Source organism: Oncorhynchus mykiss, chromosome 1 (genome assembly GCF_013265735.2).
Source record: "Oncorhynchus mykiss isolate Arlee chromosome 1, USDA_OmykA_1.1, whole genome shotgun sequence".
NCBI lineage: Eukaryota > Metazoa > Chordata > Actinopteri > Salmoniformes > Salmonidae > Oncorhynchus > Oncorhynchus mykiss.
The window spans coordinates 32,561,260-32,588,875 of NC_048565.1; the positions used below are offsets into that span (position 1 = coordinate 32,561,260).

At 42.7% G+C, this 27,616-nt stretch overlaps 1 protein-coding gene across 13 annotated transcripts in view; it reads right to left on the reverse strand.

Annotated features, from left to right (window-relative positions):
- The window catches only part of LOC110532201 (FERM domain-containing protein 4A), a 204,184-nt gene that overhangs the window by 30,994 nt on the left and 145,574 nt on the right, over positions 1–27,616 (reverse strand). For 11 of the 13 annotated variants that reach the window (XM_036975949.1, XM_036975959.1, XM_036975929.1 and 8 more), the window contains exons 3-11: positions 23,984–24,078; positions 22,206–22,298; positions 14,823–14,907; positions 13,132–13,188; positions 11,418–11,440; positions 7,321–7,404; positions 7,152–7,217; positions 6,783–6,840; positions 6,536–6,622 (exon numbers count right to left, since the gene is read on the reverse strand). In XM_036975949.1, coding sequence (XP_036831844.1) covers positions 6,536–6,622; positions 6,783–6,840; positions 7,152–7,217; positions 7,321–7,404; positions 11,418–11,440; positions 13,132–13,188; positions 14,823–14,907; positions 22,206–22,298; positions 23,984–24,078 — 648 coding nt within the window. The remainder of the gene's footprint in view (positions 1–6,535; positions 6,623–6,782; positions 6,841–7,151; positions 7,218–7,320; positions 7,405–11,417; positions 11,441–13,131; positions 13,189–14,822; positions 14,908–22,205; positions 22,299–23,983; positions 24,079–27,616) is intronic. The other 2 variants (XM_036975962.1, XM_036975911.1) reach the window with 1 other exon arrangement.

A 27,616-nucleotide genomic window follows, 5' to 3' on the forward strand; every position in this document is an offset into this window, starting at 1 on the left:
ATTTTATACAATGTTGCAAGTTTGCTAGCTCTAGCTTTGGGCCATACCCAGTTGATAGTTGAAACAATGTTTCAAGTTGAAGACAGGCCATGTGTAGCCAATGTGAATCATAGGATATTTATTTTTATCAGGATATTTTCTACCTGCAGGCTGCAATGTTTAAATTTGTTGGCTTTATGTAGGCTACTTTTACATAGTTGGCAATGGTAATAGAAGTTACTTTTAGATTTGTATCATTTTCATTTAGATTTAGATACAGTTGAAGTCGGAAGTTTACATTCACTTAGGTTGGAGTCATTAAAACTCATTTTTCAACCACTCCACAAATTTCTATCGTTTTGGCAAGTCGGTTAGGACATCTACTTTGTGCATGACATAAGACATTTTTCCACCAATTGTTCACAGACAGATTATTTCACTGATAATTCACTGTATCACAATTCCAGTGGGTCAGAAGTTTACATACACTAAGTTGACTGTGCCTTTAAACAGCTTGGGAAATTCCAGAAAAGTATTTAACAGCTTTAGAAGCTTCTGATAGGCTAATTGATATCATTTGAGTCAATTGGAGGTGTACCTGTGGATGTATTTCAAGGCCTTCATTCAAACTCAGTGCCTCTTTGCTTGACATCATGGGAAATTCAAAAGAAATCAGCCAAGACCTCAGAAAAAAAATTGTAGACCTCCACAAGTCTGGTTCATCCTTGGGAGCAATTTCCAAACGCCTGAAGGTACCACGTTCACCTGTACAAAGAATAGTACGCAAGTGTAAACACCATGGGACCACGCAGCCGTCATACCGCTCAAGAAGGAGACGCGTTCTGTCTCCTAGAGATGAACGTACTGTGGTGCGAAAAGTGCAAATCAATCCCAGAACAACAGCAAAGGTCCTTGTGAAGATGCTGGAGGAAACAGGTACAAAAGTATCTACATCTACAGTAAAACGAGTCCTATATCGACAAACCTGAAAGGCCGCTCACTGCTCCAAAACAGCCATAAAAAGACAGACTATGGTTTGCAACTGCACATAGGGACAAAGATCGTACTTTTTGGAGAAATGTCCTCTGGTCTGATGAAACAAAAATAGAACTGTTTGGCCATAATGACCATCGTTATGTTTGGAGGAAAAAGGGGGAGGCTTGCAAGCCGAAGAACACCATCCCAACCGTGAAGCACGGGGGTGGCAGCATCATGTTGTGGGGGTGCTTTGCTGCAGGAGGGACTGGTGCACTTCACAAAATAGATGGCATGATGAGGGAGGAAAATTATGTGGATATATTGAAGCAATATCTCAAGACATCAGTCAGGAAGTTAATGCTTGGTCACAAATGGGTCTTCCAAATGGACATTGACCCCAAGCATACTTCCAAAGTTGTGGAAAAATGGCTAAAGGACAACAAAGTCAAGGTATTGGAGTGGCCATCACAAACCCTGACCTCAATGCTATAGAAAATTTGTGGGCAGAACTGAAAAAATGTGTGCGAGCAAGGAGGCCTATAAACCTGACTCAGTTTCACCAGCTCTGAGGAGGAATGGGCCAAAATTCCCCCAACTCATTGTGGGAAGCTTGTGGAAGGCTACTCGAAACGTTTTACCCAAGTTAAAGGCAATGCTACCAAATACTAATTGAGTGTATGTAAACTTCTGAGCCACTGGGAATGTGATGAAAGAAATAAAAGCTGAAATAAATTATTCTCTCTACTATTATTCTGACATTTCACATTCTTAAAATAAAGTGGTGATCCTAACTGACCTAAGACAGGGATTTTTTTTTATACCTAAGACAGGGGATTGTGAAAAACTGAGTTTAAATGTATTTGGATAAGGTGTATGCAAACTTCCGATTTCAACTGTATCATTTTGATTAACTATATGACAATGATTTTGCGATAAGAAGACCTTAATATAAAGGAAAATGTGCACATGAATATCATAACTGGCAGATCGTTAGAAATGGTAAGATAAATTAGCACCCACGTGGAAAAGGTTGCCGACCCCTGGTCTATTACCGGCAACTTCAGGAGCGTAACGGCAGAATCTGCAAAGGCCAGCAGCAGTGGGAGGAGGACGGTCTCTGGCTCCCTTGAGTCATTTATGTGTCTTAATTATTTAATCAAACAGTGTGCTTAAAGCATCAGAGAAGCTCAGTAGCCTACACATAGTTGATTTTATTAAAACACATAAATATAGAAAATAGGGTGTGTCTATATATAGACAATTATATTATATATATAATGCGTCTCTATAATATATATCTTTAACATTTTCGACCTATCGAAAGAACAGACGACTCTCGGTTGACCAAGATTTGTTTTGGTCCGGGACAGCCCTATTCCGCATGGAGCCTTTTAAGCGCAACACCCAACACGCTCTGTGCCTTGTGCAATCAGTGTTCACTCAGTCTTGGTAGCGCTGTCTTTCTCTATTGTGGTGCACTATACGCACAACTTTGAGCAAGAATTGTGAAGGAAAACATATAAAAAGTTATAGGAAAACATATTTAATGTGTATATATACTGAGATCATGTGACAGATCATGTGACATTTAGATTGCACACAGGTGACTAATTATGTGACTTCTGAAGGTAATTGGTTGCACCAGATCTTATTTAGGGGCTTCATAGCAAAGGGGTGAATACATATGCACACACCACTTTTCAGTTTTAAATTTTGTATAATTTTTTATCAAGTTATATTTTTCATTTCACTTCACCAATTTGAACTATTTTGTGTTTGTCCATTACATGAAATCCAAATAAAAATCTATTTAAATGACAGGTTGTAATGCAACAAAATAGGAGAAACCATGGGGGATGAATACTTTTGCAAGGCACCGTAGCTAGATAGTTATGCTAACATTGGCCAGCTAGCTAACCAAAATAATGTTTACAATGCCATGGCTGAATGCCTCTTGATTCAACTAACCCTCCACAATGATTTTAATCAGAATAGGACATTCATTCCATTTAGCTACTGTTTTTGTTGTAGTTCTCATGTCAAAAGATTTAAGCAAATTATACCAATTCTAGTAGTAGCAGCTTGTGACTAGTTGATGTAGAAGAACGTGGATAAGTCACCTAGGCTAGATCCAATAGCTGTATTATACTTTACATGAACTCAGACCTGGCTGACCTGTTGTTATTGTCTTCTATGGATTTCATAACATTCTTGGACAGGTTTAAAAGCTCTTTGTTCTTCGTATCCATAGAGCCAGTTATGTTTTCCTATAGTCAACCCTCCAATCACAAATTGTGAGAACACTCATTTAGAAGGCCTGAAGCTCTAACAGTACTTGTGTGTATGTGCACAAGTGTAGACTTTAAGAATGTTGATAAGAGGGACATTGGGAGGACTAATACCTGTATGTTACACTGACTTTTGTGTTGTTCATGGTGACCATGCATTCAAAACATTCTGATACAGATTCTCTTTAAATGGAAAATGGTTTGTTTAGGGCCAAATTTCCAATATTGAAATGAAACACAATTAACTAAGGCCATTAGCTCAATTAATTATTTTCATAGTTTTACAGTCCTAGTTTGTATGATTAAATGCTGTTGTTTGCATGATTAAATGTCATGAATGAAATGAATTGCCATTGGCAATATCACCTACAATACAGTCTTCGAATGCGAATTGCCACTCCATCTAGAGAGAAACTATGGGGATTTATTCCAAATCTGCTTTTGTTATGCTTTAAGGAGCTACAAATGTGCATGCTTAAAATGATGTGGTAATATTAGGTCAAACTTAAATATAACATTTCCTTCATGTTATTGACATGTTCCAAGGACCCCCAAGACAAGGAAAAAATGTACAGTACAGTGGCAAGAGAAAGTTTGTGAACCCTTTGGAATGACCTCTATTTCTGCATTGATTACTCATAAAATGTGGTCTGATCTTCATCTAAGTCACAATAATAGACAAACACAATCTGACTAAACCAATAACACACAAACAGTTGTACTTTTCACATTTTTATTGAAGACATTGAGTAATCATTCACAGTGCAGGCTGGAAAAAGTAAGTGAACCTCTGTGTTAACGACTTCTCCAAAGGCTATTTGGAGTCAGGTGTTTCTATTTAGGAGATGAGATTGGAGGTGTGGGTTGCACAGCTGCCCTGCCCTTTAAATAAAGGCACGCAAGGCCTGGTTACTGACAAATCTGTTCTTCTCCAGAAAGATTGGTTAGTGTGAACCATGCCTCGATCCCAACATCTTTCACAGGACCTTAGAAGACACATTATAGAGATGCATTATAGAGACACATTATAGAGACGCATTATAGAGACACATTATAGAGGCGCATTATAGAGACGCATTATAGAGACACATTATAGAGACGCATTATAGAGACACATTATAGAGACGGAAATGGAAAAGATTCAGGACTGTAGCTACTCTCCCTAGGAGTATGCGTCCTGCGAAGATCACTCCAAGAGCACAAAGGTAATCCTAAAAGACGTGAGAAAAGGAACCCAAGGGTAACAGCAAAAGACCTTCAGAAAACTCTACAAACAACGAAAGTCTGTGTTCAGGTGTCCACTCTCAGAAAAACACTGAACAACAATGGTGTTCATGGATGGACACCACCAAGGAAACCACTGCTGTCTAAAAAAAACATTGCTGCGCGTCTCAAGTTTTCCCAAGACCACCTGGATGTTCCACAACACTTCTGGAAAAATGTACTGTGGACAGATGAGACAAAAGTTTAACTATTTGGCAAAAATGCACAATGCTATGTGTGGAGGAAAAAGGGCACTGCACACCAACACCAAAACCTCATCCCAACTGTGAAGCATGGTGGAGGGAGTATCATGGTTTGTGGCTGCTTTGCTGCCTGAGGGCCTGGATGCCTTGCAATCATTGAGGGAACAATGAATTCAAAAGTGTATTAATACATTTTACAGGAGAATGTCAGGGCAGCAGTCTATGACCTCAAGCTTAAGAGAGGTTGGGTGATGCAACAAGGCGATGATCCAAAGCACACAAGTAAATCAACTAAAGAATGGCTGAAAAGGAATAATATTCGTGTTTTGGAATGGCAGAGTCCTGACCTTAACCCAATTGATGAACTGAAACAGATTTGTAGGGAGGAATGGTTCAAAATTCCTCCTCAACGTTGTGCAAGACTTATAAGAAGCTACAGGAAACGTTCTGTGGAGGTTGTTGCTTCTAAAGGAGGATCTACGAGTTACTTACTTTTTCACTTACTTTTCCCAGTCTGCATGGTGAATGAGTACACAATGTCTTCAATAAAAATGTGAAAAGTACAACTGTTTGTGTGTTATTAGTTTAGTCAGATTGTGTTTGTCTATTATTGTGACTTAGATGAAGAGCAGACCACATTTTATAAGTAATCAATGCAGATATCCAGGTCATTCCAAAGGGTTCACAAACTTTTTCTTGCAACTGTATATTGTGTAAACATCAATTGAATATTATGTTAAACCTAAATCAAATATGAGATTAATGTCATAAAATACTTATTTGGGAATTGTGGATCATTGTGGGAATGTTCTGTGCAACCTATGTGAATGTCACAAGAACCTGCCAGACAACTCCCATAACTTAAGTAAATGTCCTGGGAACCTTAGACCAGGTGTTCTGTCAACATTCTTACAACCTCAATTAAACATTGCATTAATGTCATCACAAATTAGCATATTTTGTGTTTTAGGAACCCCTCTCTTGTAATGTACCCATACTGTTCCCACAAACTAATTAAATGCTATGAAACCTTTAAATAACTCAAAGTCTGTCTGTGAACATTCTTGCAAAATCCAATTCATGTTTTGTGCACCCTGATACAAACATTATCCAAATGTCAGCACAACTGGACAGTTTTTGTGCAACATATCCTTTGTGATGTCCCCACAATGTTCCCACCAGACTGTTCCCACAACCTAATGAAATATTCTGGGAACCTTTAAAGAACTGATTAAAAGTGCTCTAGGAACGTTCTTGCAACATCAGGCGATAATCATTAGAAGGACGTACAGTTTTTGTGTTATGAGAACATGTGCCTTACAAATGTTCTGGGAACTTCACAGAACCAATTTCTGGTTCTCCAACTCACAAGTCATTCTTGTGACCTAAAATAGGAGACTAGGTCAGCATTCCCATCCTGTCTCCATGGAAACATCTAGGAAACCTCAAGTTATGAGACTATTATGGGATAGAGCTGGAATCTGGGGGGAAGGGGGCACAGTGGTGAGACATTTAGACTGGAATGCACGCACACACACACACACGCAAACACACACTGGAACAGGATGGGCAAACAGGAAAGCTGAAGCAGACAGGAAGCCTTTGTCAGGGCTGAGGGGCCAGAGTTCACAGACGGCATGTGTGTGTGTGTGTGTGTGTCCGTTCATCTAGTGAGGAGACGTTGGACATTACTAGGGTCAAAGGTGAAAGGATTTAATAGACTACCAGGTGACTGATCGAACGACAGGATGTTACATCTTTAGAAAACTTCAGACATACAATGGATATTGAAAGGGAGTGAGATAATTCATGTCTGTGTCTTACCTTCCTGGGTTTGACCTTGTCTTGGTAGTCATACTGGAAGATTCCTTTATAACTCAGTCCCAGCCACCACGGAATTCCCTGCTTATCCTGACACGCACAGCGAGAAGACACACACATCAGAGGTTGTGTGTGTATTTCATAGCCCCCCAAAGCCCCCCCCCCCCCCCCCCACAAAAAAAAGTCACCCACCCACTCAGCCCCCAACCCCAAGAGAGAGAGAGTGTGTGACTAGGTGATAAAGTTGTACCTTAACAGTGTAGTAGTGTACTCCATATGTAGGCAGAGACTCAACAATGCTCATATAACTGTAAGAGACAAAGATACAGAGACACACAGAGAGAGACATTTGTCAGTCAGAGAGCTCCCAGTGTTCAACTTCACAGCATACAATGAAGAGAGAGAGCACCATAAACACACGCACACGCACGCACACACAAACATATATGGATACACACTCAGCATGTAAGAGAGATGTCTGAACACACACAGCTCAAGGGAGAGAGCATGCAGAAAGAGAACATGAGACAAACACACACACACACACAGCTCAAGAGAGAGAGCATGCAGAAAGAGAAAACGAGACACACACACACACCCTTCCCCTGTCCAGTCTTACTTGACTATGGCCTGCCCTCTGGACTGTCCATTCAGCTTCTTGTAGTGTTCTATGACCCGGTCCTCACTGGAACAGAAAACATACACAACATATAACTGAATCATAGCTACCAGGCAGTAGAGTTTGGTGGTCCTGGTCAATTAGGCCAATAAGACAGGCTGGGACTAACCAGTAGGCCAGAGATGGGTGTTCCTTCAGGGCCTGAGTCGGCAAAGCTGGAAGCTTCTTCAGGTCTGACCTTGTCACGTCATTACTGCAACACATACAGAAACACACACGTCATTACTGTGAACACACACTGAACTCAAACGGCCAAGAGATGTTAGAGACAGATTGGCATTAGTGATATATGCCCCTCCAAAACGTGTCTGCAATAATGTGATGTTTGTCTACTCCAATGATGTATTGACTTTAATCCAAGGGTATTTCCTCATGATTCATCTATGGGTTTGGCCAGAGTTAGTAACTGACAAGGTGTGTGTGTGTGTGTGTGTGTGTGTGTGTGGGGGGGGGGGGGGGGGGGGGGGGGGTAATGCTGCCCTGTTGTGTTTTAGGGGGACTGATAAGACAGTCACACAGCTGGCTGGGCGTTATCTAGGGAACAGCTGTAGAGAGTGAGAGAGATGACGAAGACCCCAGACTCCCAGTCTTAAACCCGTCTGTAATCCCCTAACCCTCCCAGCCCCCTGAGACTGAGACTGGGGGAAAGCACTGGAAACAAGGCAGCTAACACTCTGGAAATATAACAGTAACCTAACACCTGACCGAAAGCAATGGTTCCCAATCCCAACCTCTACCACCCAATCTGGAAACGACAGCACAAAGAATCAGAGCCGGCCCCAGGCATAAGTGACATTGGCGGTCGCCCAGGACTCCCGACCCCCAAAAAACAAAAACCTTTGTAATTATTATATATATATATATATATATTTAACTCAGTCGGGGTCTCAACTTACTGTTGAGAGTTAGAATAGGAGAATACACAAGGTATGATTTTGGTTGTGCATCAGCAGTTTTTCTCTTGTTAGGTCAGTCATTGACACAGTCAGTCAATTAGCCATGTCAGCTCATCATTTTTAGATTGGTAAGGTAAGTCTAGCCAGCTATCTAAACTTGTAGAAATCATGGCCGAATATGCCCGGGCACGCAGGGCACGTGCCCAGGGGCCTTGACCTCCAGGGGACCCCCATTGATTTTGTAAGTCACTCCCACTCAGGTATCATTTACATGGCATAAGACATGGCAAAGTGTGTCGAATGGCAGGACATTTGCTTTAAAACTGCAAAAATGTCTCTCCATCCTCCCATGGAAAAATTTGTAGAATTGCATGACATGTTTTATAAAATTACAAAATGTTCTCTCTGCCCCATGGAAAACTGTGTACGGTGGCAGAAAACTTTCTCTCCGCCATTTAGGAGGTCACTAAAATGTTTTGCCCGCGAGGTGGGGGGCACACCAACCAAATCCCACCTAGGGCCCCAAAAAAGGCTAGCAAACAATGCTAGCTTAATATCTAGCCTAATATGTCTGTACAGTGCCTTGCGAAAGTATTCGGCCCCCTTGAACTTTGCAACCTTTTGCCACATTTCAGGCTTCAAACATAAAGATATAAAACTGTATTTTTTGTGAAGAATCAACAACAAGTGGGACACAATCATGAAGTGGAACGACATTTATTGGATATTTCAAACTTTTTTAACAAATCAAAAACTGACAAATTGGGCGTGCAAAATTATTCAGCCCCCTTAAGTTAATACTTTGTAGCGCCACCTTTTGCTGCGATTACAGCTGTAAGTCGCTTGGGGTATGTCTCTATCAGTTTTGCACATCGAGAGACTGAAATTTCTTCCCATTCCTCCTTGCAAAACAGCTCGAGCTCAGTGAGGTTGGATGGAGAGCATTTGTGAACAGCAGTTTTCAGTTATTTCCACAGATTCTCGATTGGATTTAGGTCTGGACTTTGACTTGGCCATTCTAACACCTGGATATGTTTATTTTTGAACCATTCCATTGTAGATTTTGCTTTATGTTTTGGATCATTGTCTTGTTGGAAGACAAATCTCCGTCCCAGTCTCAGGTCTTTTGCAGACTCCATCAGGTTTTCTTCCAGAATGGTCCTGTATTTGGCTCCATCCATCTTCCCATCAATTTTAACCATCTTCCCTGTCCCTGCTGAAGAAAAGCAGGCCCAAACCATGATGCTGCCACCACCATGTTTGACAGTGGGGATGGTGTGTTCAGCTGTGTTGCTTTTACGCCAAACATAACGTTTTGCATTGTTGCCAAAAAGTTCAATTTTGGTTTCATCTGACCAGAGCACCTTCTTCCACATGTTTGGTGTGTCTCCCAGGTGGCTTGTGGCAAACTTTAAACGACACTTTTTATGGATATCCTTAAGAAATGGCTTTCTTCTTGCCACTCTTCCATAAAGGCCAGATTTGTGCAATATACGACTGATTGTTGTCCTATGGACAGAGTCTCCCACCTCAGCTGTAGATCTCTGCAGTTCATCCAGAGTGATCATGGGCCTCTTGGCTGCATCTCTGATCAGTCTTTTCCTTGTATGAGCTGAAAGTTTAGAGGGACGGCCAGGTCTTGGTAGATTTGCAGTGGTCTGATACTCCTTCCATTTCAATATTATCGCTTGCACAGTGCTCCTTGGGATGTTTAAAGCTTGGGAAATCTTTTTGTATCCAAATCCGGCTTTAAACTTCTTCACAACAGTATCTCGGACCTGCCTGGTGTGTTCCTTGTTCTTCATGATGCTCTCTGCGCTTTTAACGGACCTCTGAGACTATCACAGTGCAGGTGCATTTATACGGAGACTTGATTACACACTGGTGGATTGTATTTATCATCATTAGTCATTTAGGTCAACATTGGATCATTCAGAGATCCTCACTGAACTTCTGGAGAGAGTTTGCTGCACTGAAAGTAAAGGGGCTGAATAATTTTGCACGCCCAATTTTTCAGTTTTTGATTTGTTAAAAAAGTTTGAAATATCCAATAAATGTCGTTCCACTTCATGATTGTGTCCCACTTGTTGTTGATTCTTCACAAAAAAATACAGTTTTATATATTTATGTTTGAAGCCTGAAATGTGGCAAAAGGTAGCAAAGTTCAAGGGGGCCAAATACTTTCGCAAGGCACTGTAAATGCTATTTATTCACCAAAAAAGGTGTGTAAACATAATTTATCCCCCCACTACAACTCTGGCCTTTACCATTTTGGCATGATTTGGTGAATCATGACCTCTTTTCTGTGTGTGTGTGTGTCACATTCCAGATCTCAGTGGGACACCATGTTTATTTATGCTCTCTGTGAGGAAGACAAAACGGGGTCAAAGGTGAACGCTGTTCAACCCTCTAATCTACACTGTCTTCACCGCTCACACACTGATGAATAATCTGTATCCTTTACCTCTCTAAAATACAGAGCAACGATAAGATACTGTATGTGTTTCCCTTTATCTGTAAAGGCCTTGCAATCCATCTGTATTTAAAGCTAGATAATAACGCAAAAAACACCATTATAAATGACCAAAGTTATACACTGTAATATAATTGCAAACACATGTAATTTTGTAAATGCACATTTTCACTACGATGCTTCTAACTAACCTTCACTGTCCTAACCGATACAGTGGCCAATATATCATGCATCCCCATTAAAGTGTAAATCAATAGAGAGCAAAGTGTTTTAGGGGGCAGAAGGCTCATCATGTGAGCCGCCCTCCCCGGCTTCGTCTCACCCTGTTACACTGCTCTGGTCTTAATTGGCTAGCAGTCATGCACAGTGGAGCCCTGTCACACACACACACACACACACACACACACACACACTACAATAAGCTACGCCCCACTGACCCTCTCTAAAGACAGACTCTTCAGAGCTGGATGGAGAGAGTGAATCAGGGGACTGGGTTTGAGAGGAAAGGGAGAGAGGGATAGAGGGAGGACAGACAGACAAAGGCAGGTCCTTTGAGAGGAGAGGGAGCAGAGCGATTTGCTTTGCTGCTCTGAGGGGCTCAGAGGGCCAGGGACAGACCCCATACACAGGGTGTAATTGTTCCCCTGTCACACACGCGCATACACACACACACACACACACACACACATTTTACATTTGTCAACACACAGACAAACACAAACCTATCCCACCTTCCCCTCAACCAAAAACCAAAGAAACACGTGGGCCACCTCCCCTCTATTGTACATTACACACATACAGCTTACTGTAGTAGAGATACATAATAACTGTTCTTACCTGATGAAGTCACCTTTAGCCTCCTGGAGAGAGAAAAGACATAGAGGTGCTTAGCACCAGGGTTGGGCTCAATTCAGAATTTTGGAATTTACTCACATTCAACTCATTATTTGAAATTGGAAGTAGAATTTAATTCAGTGCATTTCAAAGAAGTTCCACTCAGTCATAGAAGATGGGAGTTTCATTGAATCTTACAGGTCACACTTCCAGATACCAAAGATACCTCTTTTAACCTTAGTGCTTAGAGTAGGCAATTATATTTCCACTAACCGTTTCATTTATTTAGCTTCTTTTTGAAGGCCTCAGGGTCAACATGAGGGTTAAACTAATGTATTCTGGGAAATGTAGTGTTTTCCCCATATTTAACAAAATGTACAGTACGTGATTCATAACTTATTATATTCGTATATAGGTTTTGTTTCCTTGGTCATTCATTTTAAGAGTTTGTCCTGGAAATCTATTGTTTCAACAAAAATGTTTCTGCATGTATATAACACCAGGTTTGATGTTTTATGTACAAGATGTATATTTGTATAGATTATACCTAATATAGAATAGAAGAGGCATTTGAATTTCATTGAATTTCACGATTTAATTATATTTCCTTGAATTCAAATGAAATTCAAATTCAATAATTTTACTGGAATATATGAGTCATTCTCAATTCAATGATGCTTTGACACTTGAATACTGTTTACATATCTTGCATTACTCATCCCATATGTATATACTGTATTTTATGCCACCTATTGCATCTTACCTATGCCGCTCGGTCATCGCTTATCCATATATTTATATGTATATATTCTTATTACATCCCTTTAGATTTGTGTGTATTAGGTAGTTGTTGTGGAATTGTTAGATATTACTGCACTGTCGGAACTAGAAGCACAAGCATTTCGCTACACTCGCAATAACATCTGCTAACCATGTGTATGTGACCAATAACATCTGCTAACCATGTGTATGTGACCAATAACATCTGCTAACCATGTGTATGTGACCAATAACATCTGCTAACCATGTGTATGTGACCAATAACATCTGCTAACCATGTGTATGTGACCAATAACATCTGCTAACCATGTGTATGTGACCAGTAACATCTGCTAACCATGTGTATGTGACCAGTAACATCTGCTAACCATGTGTATGTGACCAATAACATTTGATTTGAGTACGGTGAGTTCTCCTGTGGTGAAATCAGAGAGAAATATTATCCATCTGGAGCCAAACCTCTAAAGGCCAAGAGATAAATCTGATAAATCTGCACCGGCAGACACACACACACACACACACACACACACACACACACACACACACACACACACACACACACACACACACACACACACACACACACCACAGTCTGTGTGTGTACGCTGATGTTGCAGGATACTGAGGTAATGGGCTGACCTACACTGAGGGGGAACCCTACACACTCCCTGGCCAATATACACACTCACTCCCTGGAACTAGGGATTGGAACCCATTCAATTAACGTCTTGATTTTTCTAATGATAAACATGACATACCAATAGCAACAGTCAGAGGAGTTGGCTAGAGCAGACACAGATCCAGGCTTGAGAAACAACACTTCCAATATAAAGCAGGATTAAAGGAGAGACAGCTCACTATTTCTGGAAAGGTCAAGTGAGTAATGTGCTCTGTGTCTGGAACACCCACATACGTTGGAGTCAGAGTACTGACTTACCTGTAGGATATAGGAGGCCAGCTCAAAGACCACCTCACTGTCCACCTCAATGAGCTCCTTAGAGAAATAGAGAGAGAGAGAGAGAGAGAGAGAGAGAGAGAGAGAGAGAGAGAGAGAGAGAGAGAGAGAGAGAGAGAGAGAGAGAGAGAGAGAGAGAGAGAGAGAGAGAGAGAGAGAGAGAGAGAGAGAGAGAGAGAGAGAGAGAGAGAGAGAGAGAGAGAGAGAGAGAGAGAGAGAGAGAGAGAGAGAGAGAGAGAGAGAGAGAGAGAGAGAGAGAGAGAGAGATAATTAACGTATTAGATAAGGTTATTTCTTGACTCTGAACTCGCAGTGCTAATAAAACTAATCCTTGCGAGCTGCGAGGGGCACATTTCATACATCACATTCATCCTATGACAATACTGTAATGATGTACCTACAATACAATGATGAAAAACACATTCATACAGAATACACATTTTTCTATCACATTTTCCACAGGACTCTTTTCTCCATTGTTTTGTTTCATCTATCCCTCGTTTCCCCCCCTCCCTCCCTGATTTCTTGCTCTCTCTTCATGGGGGGTTGTGTTCTCTGCTTCAGCTCAGAGATGACAGTATGATGGGGGAAGAGAGAATGAGGGAATGCACTGGTGACTCGCTTCCATTCCACAGAGTCTCTGTCTTTCACTTTGTCTCTCCATCCTGTTTACTTAGATGAGCAATGCTGGGACTGGGCCTACTCACACACACGGAAGGGGGTCTGAGGGAAGTGTGTGTGGGTGTTAAGGGGTGACTAGTGACTAAAGGGGTCAGGTATGTAAGGAATGTCCTGTATACGATCCCTGGCAGTTAATTGGTTAAGAGATCAGACAGCAGAGTGAAACACAACACTGAGTGCACTACCACCCAGCATGGGCTCTCACCATGGGGCTGTGGCCTAGCAATGTGTGTGTGTGTGTGTGTGTGTGTGTGTGTGTGTGTGTGTGTGTGTGTGTGTGTGTGCGCGTGTGTGCGTGCGTGCACGGGTTTCTGTCAGGGTGTGGGTGTGTGTGTCAGTATGTGTGTGGTCCAGTGTAAAACATGCACTCCATCAACGCAGACAGGAGATGACTGCATTATAATGACTCAAGATCAGCAACACAACTCTAACATCTTAAACTTATCCACGTGTTTAACATTGACACTGAGAGACCAGGCGAAACTCTAAACTATCTGTTTTCATGTGGTAATAGGTTGATTTATGTAAAGTAAAACAATAAAGCAACGTGGTCTATTTTGATCTATTGGAGCGTGTCTGGAGACTTCACAGACGACCCTCTCTTCACTAGTTGGCCCGTCAGAGTGAGCCAGTCTCCCTTTATAAACAGCCTATCCTTAGGGGTGAAGTACTGGCTATGTGTTAGCATATGCTAAGCTATTAGTGCTGGGGATATATTAGGAAAACATCTGGGTGTTGCTGGAGTGTTAGCATCTCTGTTGGTGGAGGCATTTTGCTAGCAGAGGCCAGTTAACACTTTTGGTGCTGGAGATAGCATGAGCTTAGCTAATGTTATATCTGTTCAAACATCACACTGACGACCCAACAACCCACATATGCCCCCTTGTGGTGCAGTTATGACATGAATGGGAAAATAAATACACTACTGAAGGATGAATCATCGATAAAAAAAACATGTATGCAAACACAACTACAGGTAATGACTAACTTACCTTGTATATGCAGGACTTAGCATTGAGGAAGAAGAGTTCGATAGTAGCATTGTCCTTCAGGTAGGAAATACTCTCTATGTAAAACCTGTAACACATAGTCAATGAAACCCATTATTATAGATCATCAGGTATGACAAACTCTCTAATACCTGTGATGAACAGAAACATAAATTCCATTTCAGTATTATAGACCATGACACAATGTTGAAATGTTATGTTGCCTGGAACCAGACTGACATCAATAGAAGCTCATTCAATCCACAGTAGTTCCAAACCCATTATTATAGATGTAAATAAGAATTTGTTCTTAACTGACTTTCCTAGTTAAAAAAGGGTTAAATAAATCAAATAAAAAAGATCCAGAATACTGTGGCAGAACTGCAGTGAGCAGAGTGTCCAATAGGTGTCAGCAGACATTAGGCTTCCATACAGTTCCCACAATAAAAATCCGGACATACCCCAACCATACCACTGGATGAACGGAGATATGTGAACAACGCAGAGAGCCAGTACTGCAGCATTCAATGTCAGCAGAACGCTCACCGATGACTTGGTGGCGTGTGACGTGTACAAGGCAAGCAGATACGAGCTCCACAAATCCATTAGGGACGCAAAAAGACAATAAAGACTCAAACTTGAAATTATGTTTGCCAACTCAGATTCGGGATGCATGTGGCAAGACTACAGACTATCACGGACTACAAAGGCAAATCCAGCTGTGTGGTGCCCACCGACGCATACCAACCAGATGAGCTTAACATATTGTATGCTCTCTTTGAGGCAGACAATACCGAGCCATCCTGGAGGACTCTTGCTGCTCCGGATGACCAGGTATCCCTGGTCTCGTCCTCGGAGTGTGTGCTGACCAGTTGGCGAGCATCTTCTCGGATGTTCAACCTGTCCCTGTTCCAGGCTGTAGTCTCCACCTGCTTCAAGGAGACCACCATCGTCCCAGTGCCCAAAAAAAACAAGGTGACATGCCCAAATGACTATCGCCCCTTCGCACTCATCCCTCCGCCTTGGTCATCATGAAGCACTTCTAGAGGTTGGTACTGGTCCACATCAAGGCCAGAATGCCAGCATCACTTGACCCATAAAAATGTGCCGACCGCTCCAACATATCCACGGAAGATAACATTTCCATCGGTTCTCACACACCCGTAACGTATCTGGACAAGAGGTTCACCTATGTGAGAATGCTGTTCATACAGTTCAGCATTCAACATTATTGTTCCCTCCAAGCTCAACACCAAGCTCAGAGCCCTGGGGCTGGACACCACACTCTGCAACTTGACCCTGGACTTCCTGACGGGCAGAACACAGGCTGTGAGGGTTGACAACAATCCTCCACAGGGGTGTGTCCTCAGCCCTCTGCTGTACTCCCTTTTCACCCATGACACCAACTCCATCCTCAAGTTTGCTGACAACACTATGGTTGTAGGCCTGATAACCAACAACGGCGAGTCAGCCTATAGGGAGGAGGTAAATGAACTGGCATTATGGTGCCAGGACAACAACCTCTCCCTCAACGTCAACAAAACAAAGGAGTTGATTGTTGACTTCAGGAAGCAGAGAAGGGAACATGCCACAATCCACATCAACGGGACTGCAATAGAGAAAGTCAGCAGTTTTAACCTCTTGAAGCTAGGGGGCACTATTTTTATGTTTGGAAAAATAACGTTCCCAAAGTAAACGGCCTATTTCTCAGGACCAGATGCTAGAATATGCATATAATTGACAGATTAGGATAGAAAACACTTTAAAGTTTTCAAAACTGTAAAAAATATTGTCTGTGGGTATAACAGAACTGATATTGCAGGCGAAAGCCTGAGGATAATCCAATCAGGAAGAGACTCTTATCTTGAAACGTCTGTTTTCCTATGCGTACCTGTCCTCCATTTAAAGCCTTTCAACTGAAAGGTTGCAAGTTCAAATCCCCGAGCTGACAAGGTACAAATCTGTCGTTCTGCCCCTGAACAGGCAGTTAACCCACTGTTCCTAGGCCGTTGTTGAAAATAAGAATTTGTTCTTAACTGACTTGCCTAGTTAAATAAAGGTAAAAGGGGTATCAACCAGATTCCTTTTTCTGTGGCTTCCCTAAGGTGTCAACAGTCTTTAGACATAGTTTCAGGCTTTTATTTTGAAAAATGAGTGTGAATGATCACCTTGCGTAAGTGGAGAGGCGTGGGCTCTCAGAATGAGTTAGTGCGCAATTGAGTAAACCGGCCATTGTTCCTCCCGCTGTTATGGAAAAAGCTACGCACTCGGTTGATATATTATCGAATATATATTTTAAAAACTACCCATGGAATGATTATAAAAAACGTTTGACATGTTTCTGTGGACTTTATGAAGACTATTTGAAATTTCCGTCTGCGTTGTCGTGACCGCTCTTTCCTGTGGATTTCTGAACATAACGCGACAAACAAACGTCAGTATTTTGGGTATAAAAATAATCTTTATGGAACAAAAGGAACATTTGCTGTGTAACTGGGAGTCTCGTGAGTGAAAACATCCGAAGATCATCAAAGGTAAACGGTTCATTTGATTGCTTTTCTGATTTTCGTGACCAAGCTTCCTGATGCTCAGTGTACATAATGCTATGCTAGGCTATCGAGCAATATTATTTGACTGTTGCGCTATGCTATTCAGCGGTTGCAGACGGAAGTTATCCCTCTACAGGGATTGGTAGCGTCAAGAAGTTAAGTTCCTTGGCGTCCACATCACCGAGGACTTGCAATGGACCAACAACACCACCACTCTCATCAAGAGGGTGCAACAGCGTCTCTACTTCCTAAGGAGGCTGAAGAAATTTGGCATGCTACCCCGGGTCCTCTCCAAATACTACCGCTGCACCAACGAGAGCGTCCTGACCGGTTGCATCATGAACTGGTACAGGAATTGATCTGTCCACGACCGCAAGGCCCTCCAGAGGGTTGTGAAGACAGCCGAGAACATCACTGGGATGTGCTCCCACCAATCCAGGACGAAGGCCTGTAGGAAGGACCCCACACACAAGATGTTCACTCTCTTACCATGGGGAGGCTCAACAGGCTCAAAACCAGTTTCTACAAGCCATTAGACTACTTAACACTTGAACTGGACTGACCACCTAAACTGACTCTCCGCACCATTAACACACATGCACTCACTCACTCACTCACTCACTCACTCACTCACTCACTCACTCACTCACTCACTCACTCACTCACTAACATAGATATCCACACACACACACACACACACACACACACACACACACACACACACACACACACACACACACACACACACACACAGTACATTCATGCTACACACACACAACTGTTGCTACCAGACTCTTATTTTGATTGCTACACACTGCACAATTAAGCCCCCCAACCCCCCTTCCCCAAAACACGTGTACATATTGTAAATAAACTTGAAACACACACACACACACACACACACACACACACACACACACACACACACACACACACACACACACACACACACACACACACACACACACACACACAGCTTATCACACTCGGCTGCTCTGGGTGGTGAAGACTGATCATGGATTCAGCTCTGACATTTAGACTGATTGCAGTTTCATCTGGCTGTCTCTGTGTGGCTGTGTGGCAGAGTGAGTGAGTGAGTGAGTGAGTGAGTGAGTGAGTGAGTGAGTGAGTGAGTGAGTGAGTGAGTGAGTGTGTGTGTGTGTGTGATTGCATTGTATTAACAAGCTTTTTGAATGCGTGTGTGTATCTGTGTGTGGGACTATTAGCAGTTATAACAGAGATAATAGCAACAGTATAATACTATTGAATCTGTACTGATGTCTAGACACTGGTTAACTTACCATGAACACAAGGTAATGTATTTGATAGTGATTTGTTGTTAGAACAATACACCACATAAAATAATACAACACTCCATACAATAATACAATACTCCATACAATAATACAACACCACATAAAATAATACAACACCACATACAATAATACAACACTCCATAAAATAATACAACACCCAGTACAATAATACAACACTCCATACAATAATACAACACTCCATACAATAATACAACACTCCATACAATAATACAACACTCCATACAATAATACAACATTCCATACAATAATTCAACACCCCATACAATAATACAACACCCTATACAATAATACAATACCCCATACAATAATACAATACCCCATACAATAATACAACACCCCATACAATAATTCAACACCCAATACAATAATTCAACACCCCATACAACAATACAACACTCCATGCAATAATGCAACACCCCATACAATAATACAACACCCTATACAATAATACAACACCCCATACAATAATACAACACCCCATACAATAATACAACACCCTATACAATAATACAACACCCCATACAATAATACAACACCCAGTACAATAATACAACACCCCATACAATAACACAACACCCCATACAATAATACAACACCCAGGACAATAATACAACACCCAGGACAATAATACAACACCCAGTACAATAATACAACACTCCATACAATAATACAACACCCCATAAAATGATATAACACCCAGTACAGTAATACTGTCACGCCCTGATCTGTTTCACATGTCCTCGTCTCCACCCCCTCCAGGTGTCGCCCATCTTCCCCACTTATCCTCTGGGTATTTATAGCTGTGTTTTATGTCTGTCTGTGCCAGTTTGTCTTGTTTATCAAGCTTACCAGCGTTTGTCCTGTCAGCTGCTGTCTTTTCCCAGCCGTTCTTTTTCTCGACCTCCTGTCCTGATCCTATACCCGCCCACCTGTCCACTCTACCCGTCCCTGACCTTGAGCCTGCCTGCCGTCCTGTACCTTTGCTCCTTCCCTGGATTATCGACCCCTGCCTACCTTGACCTGTTGTTTGCCCACCCCTGTGGTTACAATAAACATGTTTACTTCACACAGTCTGCACCTGGGTCTTACCTTGATTCCTGATAAATATCCCATACAATAATACAACACCCCATACAATAATACAACACCCCATAGAATAATACAATATCCCATACAATAATAAAACACCCCATACAATAATACAATACCCCATACAATAATACAACATCCCATAGAATAATACAATATCCCATACAATAATAAAACACCCCATACAATAATACAATACCCCATACAATAATACAACAACCCATACAATACCCCATACAATAATACAATACCCCATATAATAATAAATATCCCATACAATAATACAATACCCCATACAATAATAAAACACCCCATACAATAATACAACACCCCATACAATACCCGATACAATAATACAATACCCCATACAATAATACAACACCCCATACAATAATACAACACCCCATACAATAATACAACACCCCATACAATAATACAACACCCCATACAATAATACAATACCCCATACAATAATACAATACCCCATACAATAATACAACACCCCATACAATAATACAATACCCCATACAATAATACAACACCCCATACAATAATACAACACCCCATACAATAATACAATACCCCATACAATAATACAATACCCCATACAATAATACAATACCCCATACAATAATACAACACCCCATACAATAATACAACACCCCATACAATAATACAATACCCCATACAATAATACAATACCCCATACAATAATACAACACCCCATACAATAATACAACACCCCATACAATAATACAATACCCCATACAATAATACAACACCCCATACAATAATACAACACCCCATACAATAATACAATACCCCATACAATAATACAATACCCCATACAATAATACAATACCCCATACAATAATACAACACCCCATACAATAATACAACACCCCATACAATAATACAATACCCCATACAATAATACAATACTCCATACACATCAAAGCAATTATGGTAGGTGGAAATCACGTAAAACACCCTTTTGGAGACACTTATCGTTAGCCGTTCTGTTGTGTCTCCAACACATTGGGTTGTTCAATATGTTGTTAAGGAATGACCAGTCCCTGGAGCCTAGAACACATTATCGGGACTTAATGTACTGACCAACACTGTTCAGTACTGACCAACACTGTTCAACATTGTGTGTGCGTGTAGCCTTTCCTCAGCTGCATAGAAAGGTCAGACAATTTCACTTCAGATCCTGTACCTTTTCTTCACACTACAATGACCTCATGGAGAAGTGAGTGCACGCACACACACGCACGCGCACACTCAGGATGTGTGTTATGTAAGAGATCAGCCTTTGTCAGAGCAGTACAAACCCAGGACGTGTGTTATGTAAGAGATCAGCCTTTGTCAGAGCAGTACAAACTCAGGACGTGTGTTTATGTAAGTGATCAGCCTTTGTCAGAGCAGTACAAACTCAGGACGTGTGTTATGCAAGAGATCAGCCTTTGTCAGAGCAGTACAAACTCAGGACGTGTGTTATGCAAGAGATCAGCCTTTGGCAGAGCAGTACAAACTCAGGACGTGTGTTATGCAAGAGATCAGCCTTTGTCAGAGCAGTACAAACTCAGGACGTGTGTTATGTAAGAGATCAGCCTTTGTCAGAGCAGTACAAACTCAGGACGTGTGTTATGTAAGAGATCAGCCTTTGTCAGAGCAGTACAAACTCAGGATGTGTGTTTATGTAAGTGATCAGCCTTTGTCAGAGCAGTACAAACTCAGGACGTGTGTTATGTAAGAGATCAGCCTTTGTCAGAACAGTACAAACTCAGGACGTGTGTTATGTAAGAGATCAGCCTTTGTCAGAGCAGTACAAACTCAGGATGTGTGTTATGTAAGAGATCAGCCTTTGTCAGAGCAGTACAAACTCAGGATGTGTGTTTATGTAAGAGATCAGCCTTTGTCAGAGCAGTACAAACTCAGGATGTGTGTTATGTAAGAGATCAGCCTTTGTCAGAGCAGTACAAACTCAGGATGTGTGTTATGTAAGAGATCAGCCTTTGTCAGAGCAGTACAAATAGACTGGCAGGAAAAAGAACTGGTTTTATAACCCTGCTACTTAACTGTGAGTCAGATCAGAGCAGAAGCACCACTTTCCAGGGATACAACATCTTACTCAACGCTTGACACACACAGACACACTGAGGCTAATATATAATAGCTAGACACAAGTATCACTGAATTATGAATGGGGTTCTCTTATAGTATTATAGAGTTATCGTCTGCCTTTTTCACAGAGCCATGGTAGTGTGTGGTGTGCAGACGTCTGTCTGTGTGTGTGTGTGTGTGTGTGTGTGTGTGTGTGTGTGTGTGTGTGTGTGTGTGCCTGCTGTATATATGTAGGTACATGTAGGTGCTGTGCTTGTATGTGTTCATGGATGATATGACCACACCTGACACAGAAGTACAGGACGATGGGTCCAGACTTCTTGGGGAACTCGTGTTCTAGAACCCTCCGGTCCAACTGCAGCCAGCTGAAATGACCACTGGAGACACAACAACCAATCAACTGTTAGTAAACCACACACCCCACCAATGAGGAGTCAATTTCCGTACACTACAGAACTGACCAATGGGGAGTTAACAAACTAAAGAACTGACTTATGTTGACTGAGCATGAAATGTAAAAGTTGGTATGACCAGATATGTACTGCAGAATGAAAAACCTTCTCGACAATGTAAAAATACTGCAATAGCATAGCCAAGTCCACTGCGCCCCACCCATCTCTCTCTCTCTCTCTCTCTCTCTTTCTGACAGGGGATGAAAACTGCAGAGGCAGCTTGTCACCCTGGTAACCCTGCATGATCTCCTGGGCAACATGCACTGGTCTTTTTTCTATTTATCTTGTTCAAAGTTCAGCTCTCTCAGCTCTCAAACACAGAAACAACAAAGCTACATCATATAGAGCCGAGGGACTGAGGGAGAAACAGAGAGAGACAGAACTGGGGGAGAAACAGAGAGAGACAGAACTGGGGGAGAAACAGAGAGAGACAGAACTGGGGGAGAAACAGAGAGAGACAGAACTGGGGGAGAAAAAGAGAGACAGAACTGGGGGAGAAACAGAGAGAGACAGAACTGGGGGAGAAACGGAGAGAAACAGAACTGGGGGAGAAACAGAGAGAGACAGAACTGGGGGAGAAAAAGAGAGACAGAACTGGGGGAGAAACAGAGAGAGACACAACTGGGAGAGAAACAGAGAGAGACAGAACTGGGGGAGAAACAGAGAGAGACAGAAACAGAGAGAGGCAGAAACACAGAGAGACAGAACTGGGGGAGAAACAGAGAGAGACAGAACTGGGGGATAAACAGAGAGAGACAGAAACAGATAGAGACAGAACTGGGGGAGAAACAGAGAGAGACAGAAACAGAGAGAGACAGAACTGGGGGAAAAACAGAGAGAGACAGAAACAGAGAGAGACAGAAACAGAGAGAGACAGAACTGGGAGAGAAACAGAGAGAGGCAGAAACAGAGAGAGACAGAACTGGGGGAGAAACAGAGAGAGACAGAAACAGAGAGAGACAGAACTGGGGGAGAAACAGAGAGAGACAGAAACAGAGAGAGACAGAACTGGGGGAGAAACAGAGAGAGACAGAAACAGAGAGAGACAGAGCTGGGGGAGAAACAGAGAGAGACAGAAACAGAGAGAGACAGAAACAGAGAGAGACAGAACTGGGGGAAAAAGAGAGAGACAGAAACAGAGAGAGGCAGAAACAGAGAGAGACAGAACTGGGGTGTGCATGTCTCTAGCTATGTCTTTTACAAATGTCACCCAGCATTGGGTATGCCAGTGGAGTTGTTGAAAGGGTCTGGAGAGAGGGATGAATGAGAGGTATAAAATATCACAGACTGTTGGCCTATGTAAATCAATAACAAACAGTATTCAAATGAGAGCACTAGGACTGGAACTAGCAGACTGGGACTAGCAGACTGGGACTAGACTGTAGGATATCTGTTTTATACTCCCACAATAACAATGTCAATCAAATGGCATCTTCACATTTCAAACATACATTTCTTACCTTGTGTGATAAATAGGCCAGAGTGTTGTTACTTCCCATTAGAAGTGTGTTAGTGCTTGGGCTGGAACAAAACCCTACACTTCACATAGCCCCCCCAGAAACAGGACAGTCCTATATTCCTGGTCATAACAGTGAACCAGAGGGACTTACGTTTCATCTGTGTAGGAGATCCCAAAGTATTCCTTCTCCTTCAGGTTGAAGTGGGAGGCCACCAAATCTAACAGGTCCTTGGCCATCAACTTGGGCTGCAGGGAAACACATACACACAGGTAGGGTCAGTATGATGTATGGTGTGTGCGTGTGCGTGTGTGTGTGTGTGTGTGTGTGTGTGTGTGTGTGTGTGTGTGTGTGTGTGTGTGTGTGTGTGTGTGTGTGTGTGTGTGTGTGTGTGTGTGTAGTCAGAATGTGTGAGTGATTCTGTTTGTGCATGTACAGGTTGTGTGTTAAGCTAAATGTGACACTGTATTCTAATAGCTAGTGATTTACTGCAGTGACTCAGGGCTTTGACTGACACTGCTCAGGAGAGGGGAGGGGGAGGGGGTGTCTAAGAGTGACAGATGTGTAAGTGTTGCTGACAGTGCAGGTGTGTATTCTCTCTCTCTCTCAGAGTGTGTGTGGGGGTGCCCCCCTCCCCGACCTACACTCCTACTGCAGTCACAGGAATAAGTAGAGAACTGTACCACTGTGGGTACAAGTAAAAACGGCTGATCATCTAATCAACTAATCATAGTCTTCAACAAATTGAAATACTGTAAGGATGCTTATGTTTTCGCCTCTGTCACAATGACATCACACCTCCATCCAAAGCCGCTGAACACAGAAAAAGAGCCATTATTGAAGACTGCAGGCTAAGACCTTGTCAGCACACTGACTATTGTACAGAGAGGCGGAGAGGAAGTCACACGGAGAGAGAGAGAAAACAGAGAGAAAAGGAGAAGGATCGAGGGAGTGAGGGATGAGAGAGCATGCGAGAGAACAAGAAATAATGAAAGACTGAAAAAGATCAAGAGGGAGAGAGATGAGAGAGTGGCACACACAGTCCTGCCATGTGAATGTGCTAGTGATATTCAGAGAGAGAACCCCACCCTGGGGTTAAGCATGGGTGTGTCTCTGCCTGGCTACACATACTGACAGCACACAGCATCACACCCACACCTAACACAAGCACACAGCATCACACCCACACCTAACACAAGCACACACACACATACAGACTCGCTAAAAAAATTAGATATGCACATTCACTCACTTACACGCACAAGCTCGCATACACAGAATCCACGATTCACACTCTCAACCCTTGGGCCAATCCTTTAATATCTACTCACTGATCCACTACTGTGAGCTATTTAAAGTAAACGCGGTGATGTCATTCAACCATGAACACACACACACACACACACACACACACACACACACACACACACACACACACACACACCACCACCACCACCATCTACACTGACCTAGATATACTAAAAGCTACGCCTACACAAGGATACTGCTACACAGAAAGACTCTGGAGAGAGAGAACGAAAGAGGGCGAGCGAGAGAAAGATAGAGAGAGAGAGAAAGAGCTACGTTTAGAAATACCTACTTTCTGTAGTGTTGTAATGTGCTACAGTGTATAATTGTAGTAATGAGTGTTTTGGTTCAGATTCAGACCTAGGAACAGTTTCTCATTAATGAGTAGCCACACCAACAATAGTCATTAGACTTGACAGGCCACACCATCCTGGCTATAAATAACCAATCACAGGAGATGTGGAGAGACAGACAGCACACTTATGGAGGAACTATGAGAAAGTTAAAGCTAGAGAGAGAGAAACGGAGAGTGAGAGAGAGAGAGAGGGAGATAGAGAGAGAGATGGGGGTGAGAGGGGGGAGAGAGAGAGACGGGGGGGAGGGGGGGAGAGGGGGAGAGAGAGAGACGGGGGGAGGGGGGGAGAGAGGGAGAGAGAGGGACATAGAGAGCGAGATGGGGTGAGAGGGGGGAGAGAGAGAGAGAGAGAGAGGGAGAGAGAGAGGGAGATGGGGGTGAGAGGGGGGAGAGAGAGAGGGGGGGAGAGAGAAGCGAGAAAGTGATAACAGTGGCAGCATCCTCTCCTGAATTGAGGATATCTTGAAGAGCAGCTCTATAAAGATAAGTATGATTAGCATAATAAGGCCTGTGTGTGAGGTAGGCTTGGGCAGCAAACTGTATGTACTGTATACCTGGGTATTTGGAAAAAAACAGGATGGTTTTTCAATCCTGTCAATACCATTGAAACTATTAATTTAAAGTTTTTTAATACATTTGAATATGTATAGCTACTTTTTAAGTAAATACCTGCAGTCAACTTGGTCAATACCATAGGAGATAAAGAAGATCGTATTCCTCACTTCACCTGTGGAATCATTTTTCTGTGGCATCATCTTTTCAAAACCCCAGTGATCTAGTTACAGTATTCACAACTAAATGTTTGCCAGCTAGATATAACTTTTACGTTAACTGTCTAAAATGTACCAAATGCTCTGCAGTTGTGCAAGCCTAGCGTCATTTAGTAGCCAGTTAGCTATCTAGCTAAGAGGTTAGCTTCTTCCTAAATCAGACTTTGCTTGGTAACAGCAGAGAATCCCTACCTGGAACAAGAGTCTTGCTGTGTAATATTTGTTTAGTGTGTGCAGCAAACTGTGAGTAGCATTTTTGAGTTACTTGTATACTTATACAGTTTAGGTCAGAGACTATAAAATGTTTGCAATGCACTCGTTAGCATTTAGTTAGCATTCTCTGTGGGATTTTACATGCAGTTGTTAGAATTGCTAACCTTCGGATTACAGATCCTCAGGGGTTTGAATAACAGCGCATCTTGTGTTCAGTGCCGGTATACTGAATATCCCGGAATGGCACAATGTCGCTATGAAGGTATGATCTGGTTACTGCGTAAGTCTAGTGTGAGGCGCGTGTGTAAGGCGCGTGTCTGCATTTCTGTGTGTGTGTACATGCGTGTGTGATGACATGAGAGTCGGAGTAGACATTTAGCGGAAGTGTAATGATGTTTAGTGGTAGAGCAGGATCGAGATATGGACAGTGTGACTGACGCTCATTAAATAAAGACTACAGAGAGATATTATGCACATCGGCAGCAGAGTGGCAGTATTAGCCGTTGTTGAGCTCTAACCTACATCTCTCTCTATCTCTTTCCACCTGGTCTCTCTGTGTCTGTAGCCGATGCGGTGAGCTTTTTAGATACACTGGCGTTCTACCCAAAACTCATCTTCAGTCAGGAAGTGTCGGTCCACAGGCAGCGACACTTGCAGACCCACCTATCAGACACACCTACACACACACACACCCCTATTAGCCAGAGCCCCACTCAAGTCTTTTACCCCCCAGGCCAGACAGACAGCCCCGTGTTAATAGTTATCATCGTCAGCACCACAGGTCTACAGTACAGCTGGGGCTGAGACAGGGAGACAGAGGGGGAGAGTGAGGACTGGAGCCCTAACTGGGGCTGAGACAGGGAGACAGAGGGGGAGAGTGAGGACTGGAGCCCTAACTGGGGCTGAGACAGGGAGACAGAGGGGGAGAGGGAGGACTGGAGCCCTAACTGGGGCTGAGACAGGGAAACAGAGGGGGAGAGTGAGGACTGGAGCCCTAACTGGGGCTGAGACAGGGAGACAGAGGGGGAGAGTGAGGACTGGAGCCCTAACTGGGGCTGAGACAGGGAGACAGAGGGGGAGAGTGAGGACTGGAGCCCTAACTGGGGCTGAGACAGGGAGACAGAAGGGGAAGAGTGAGGA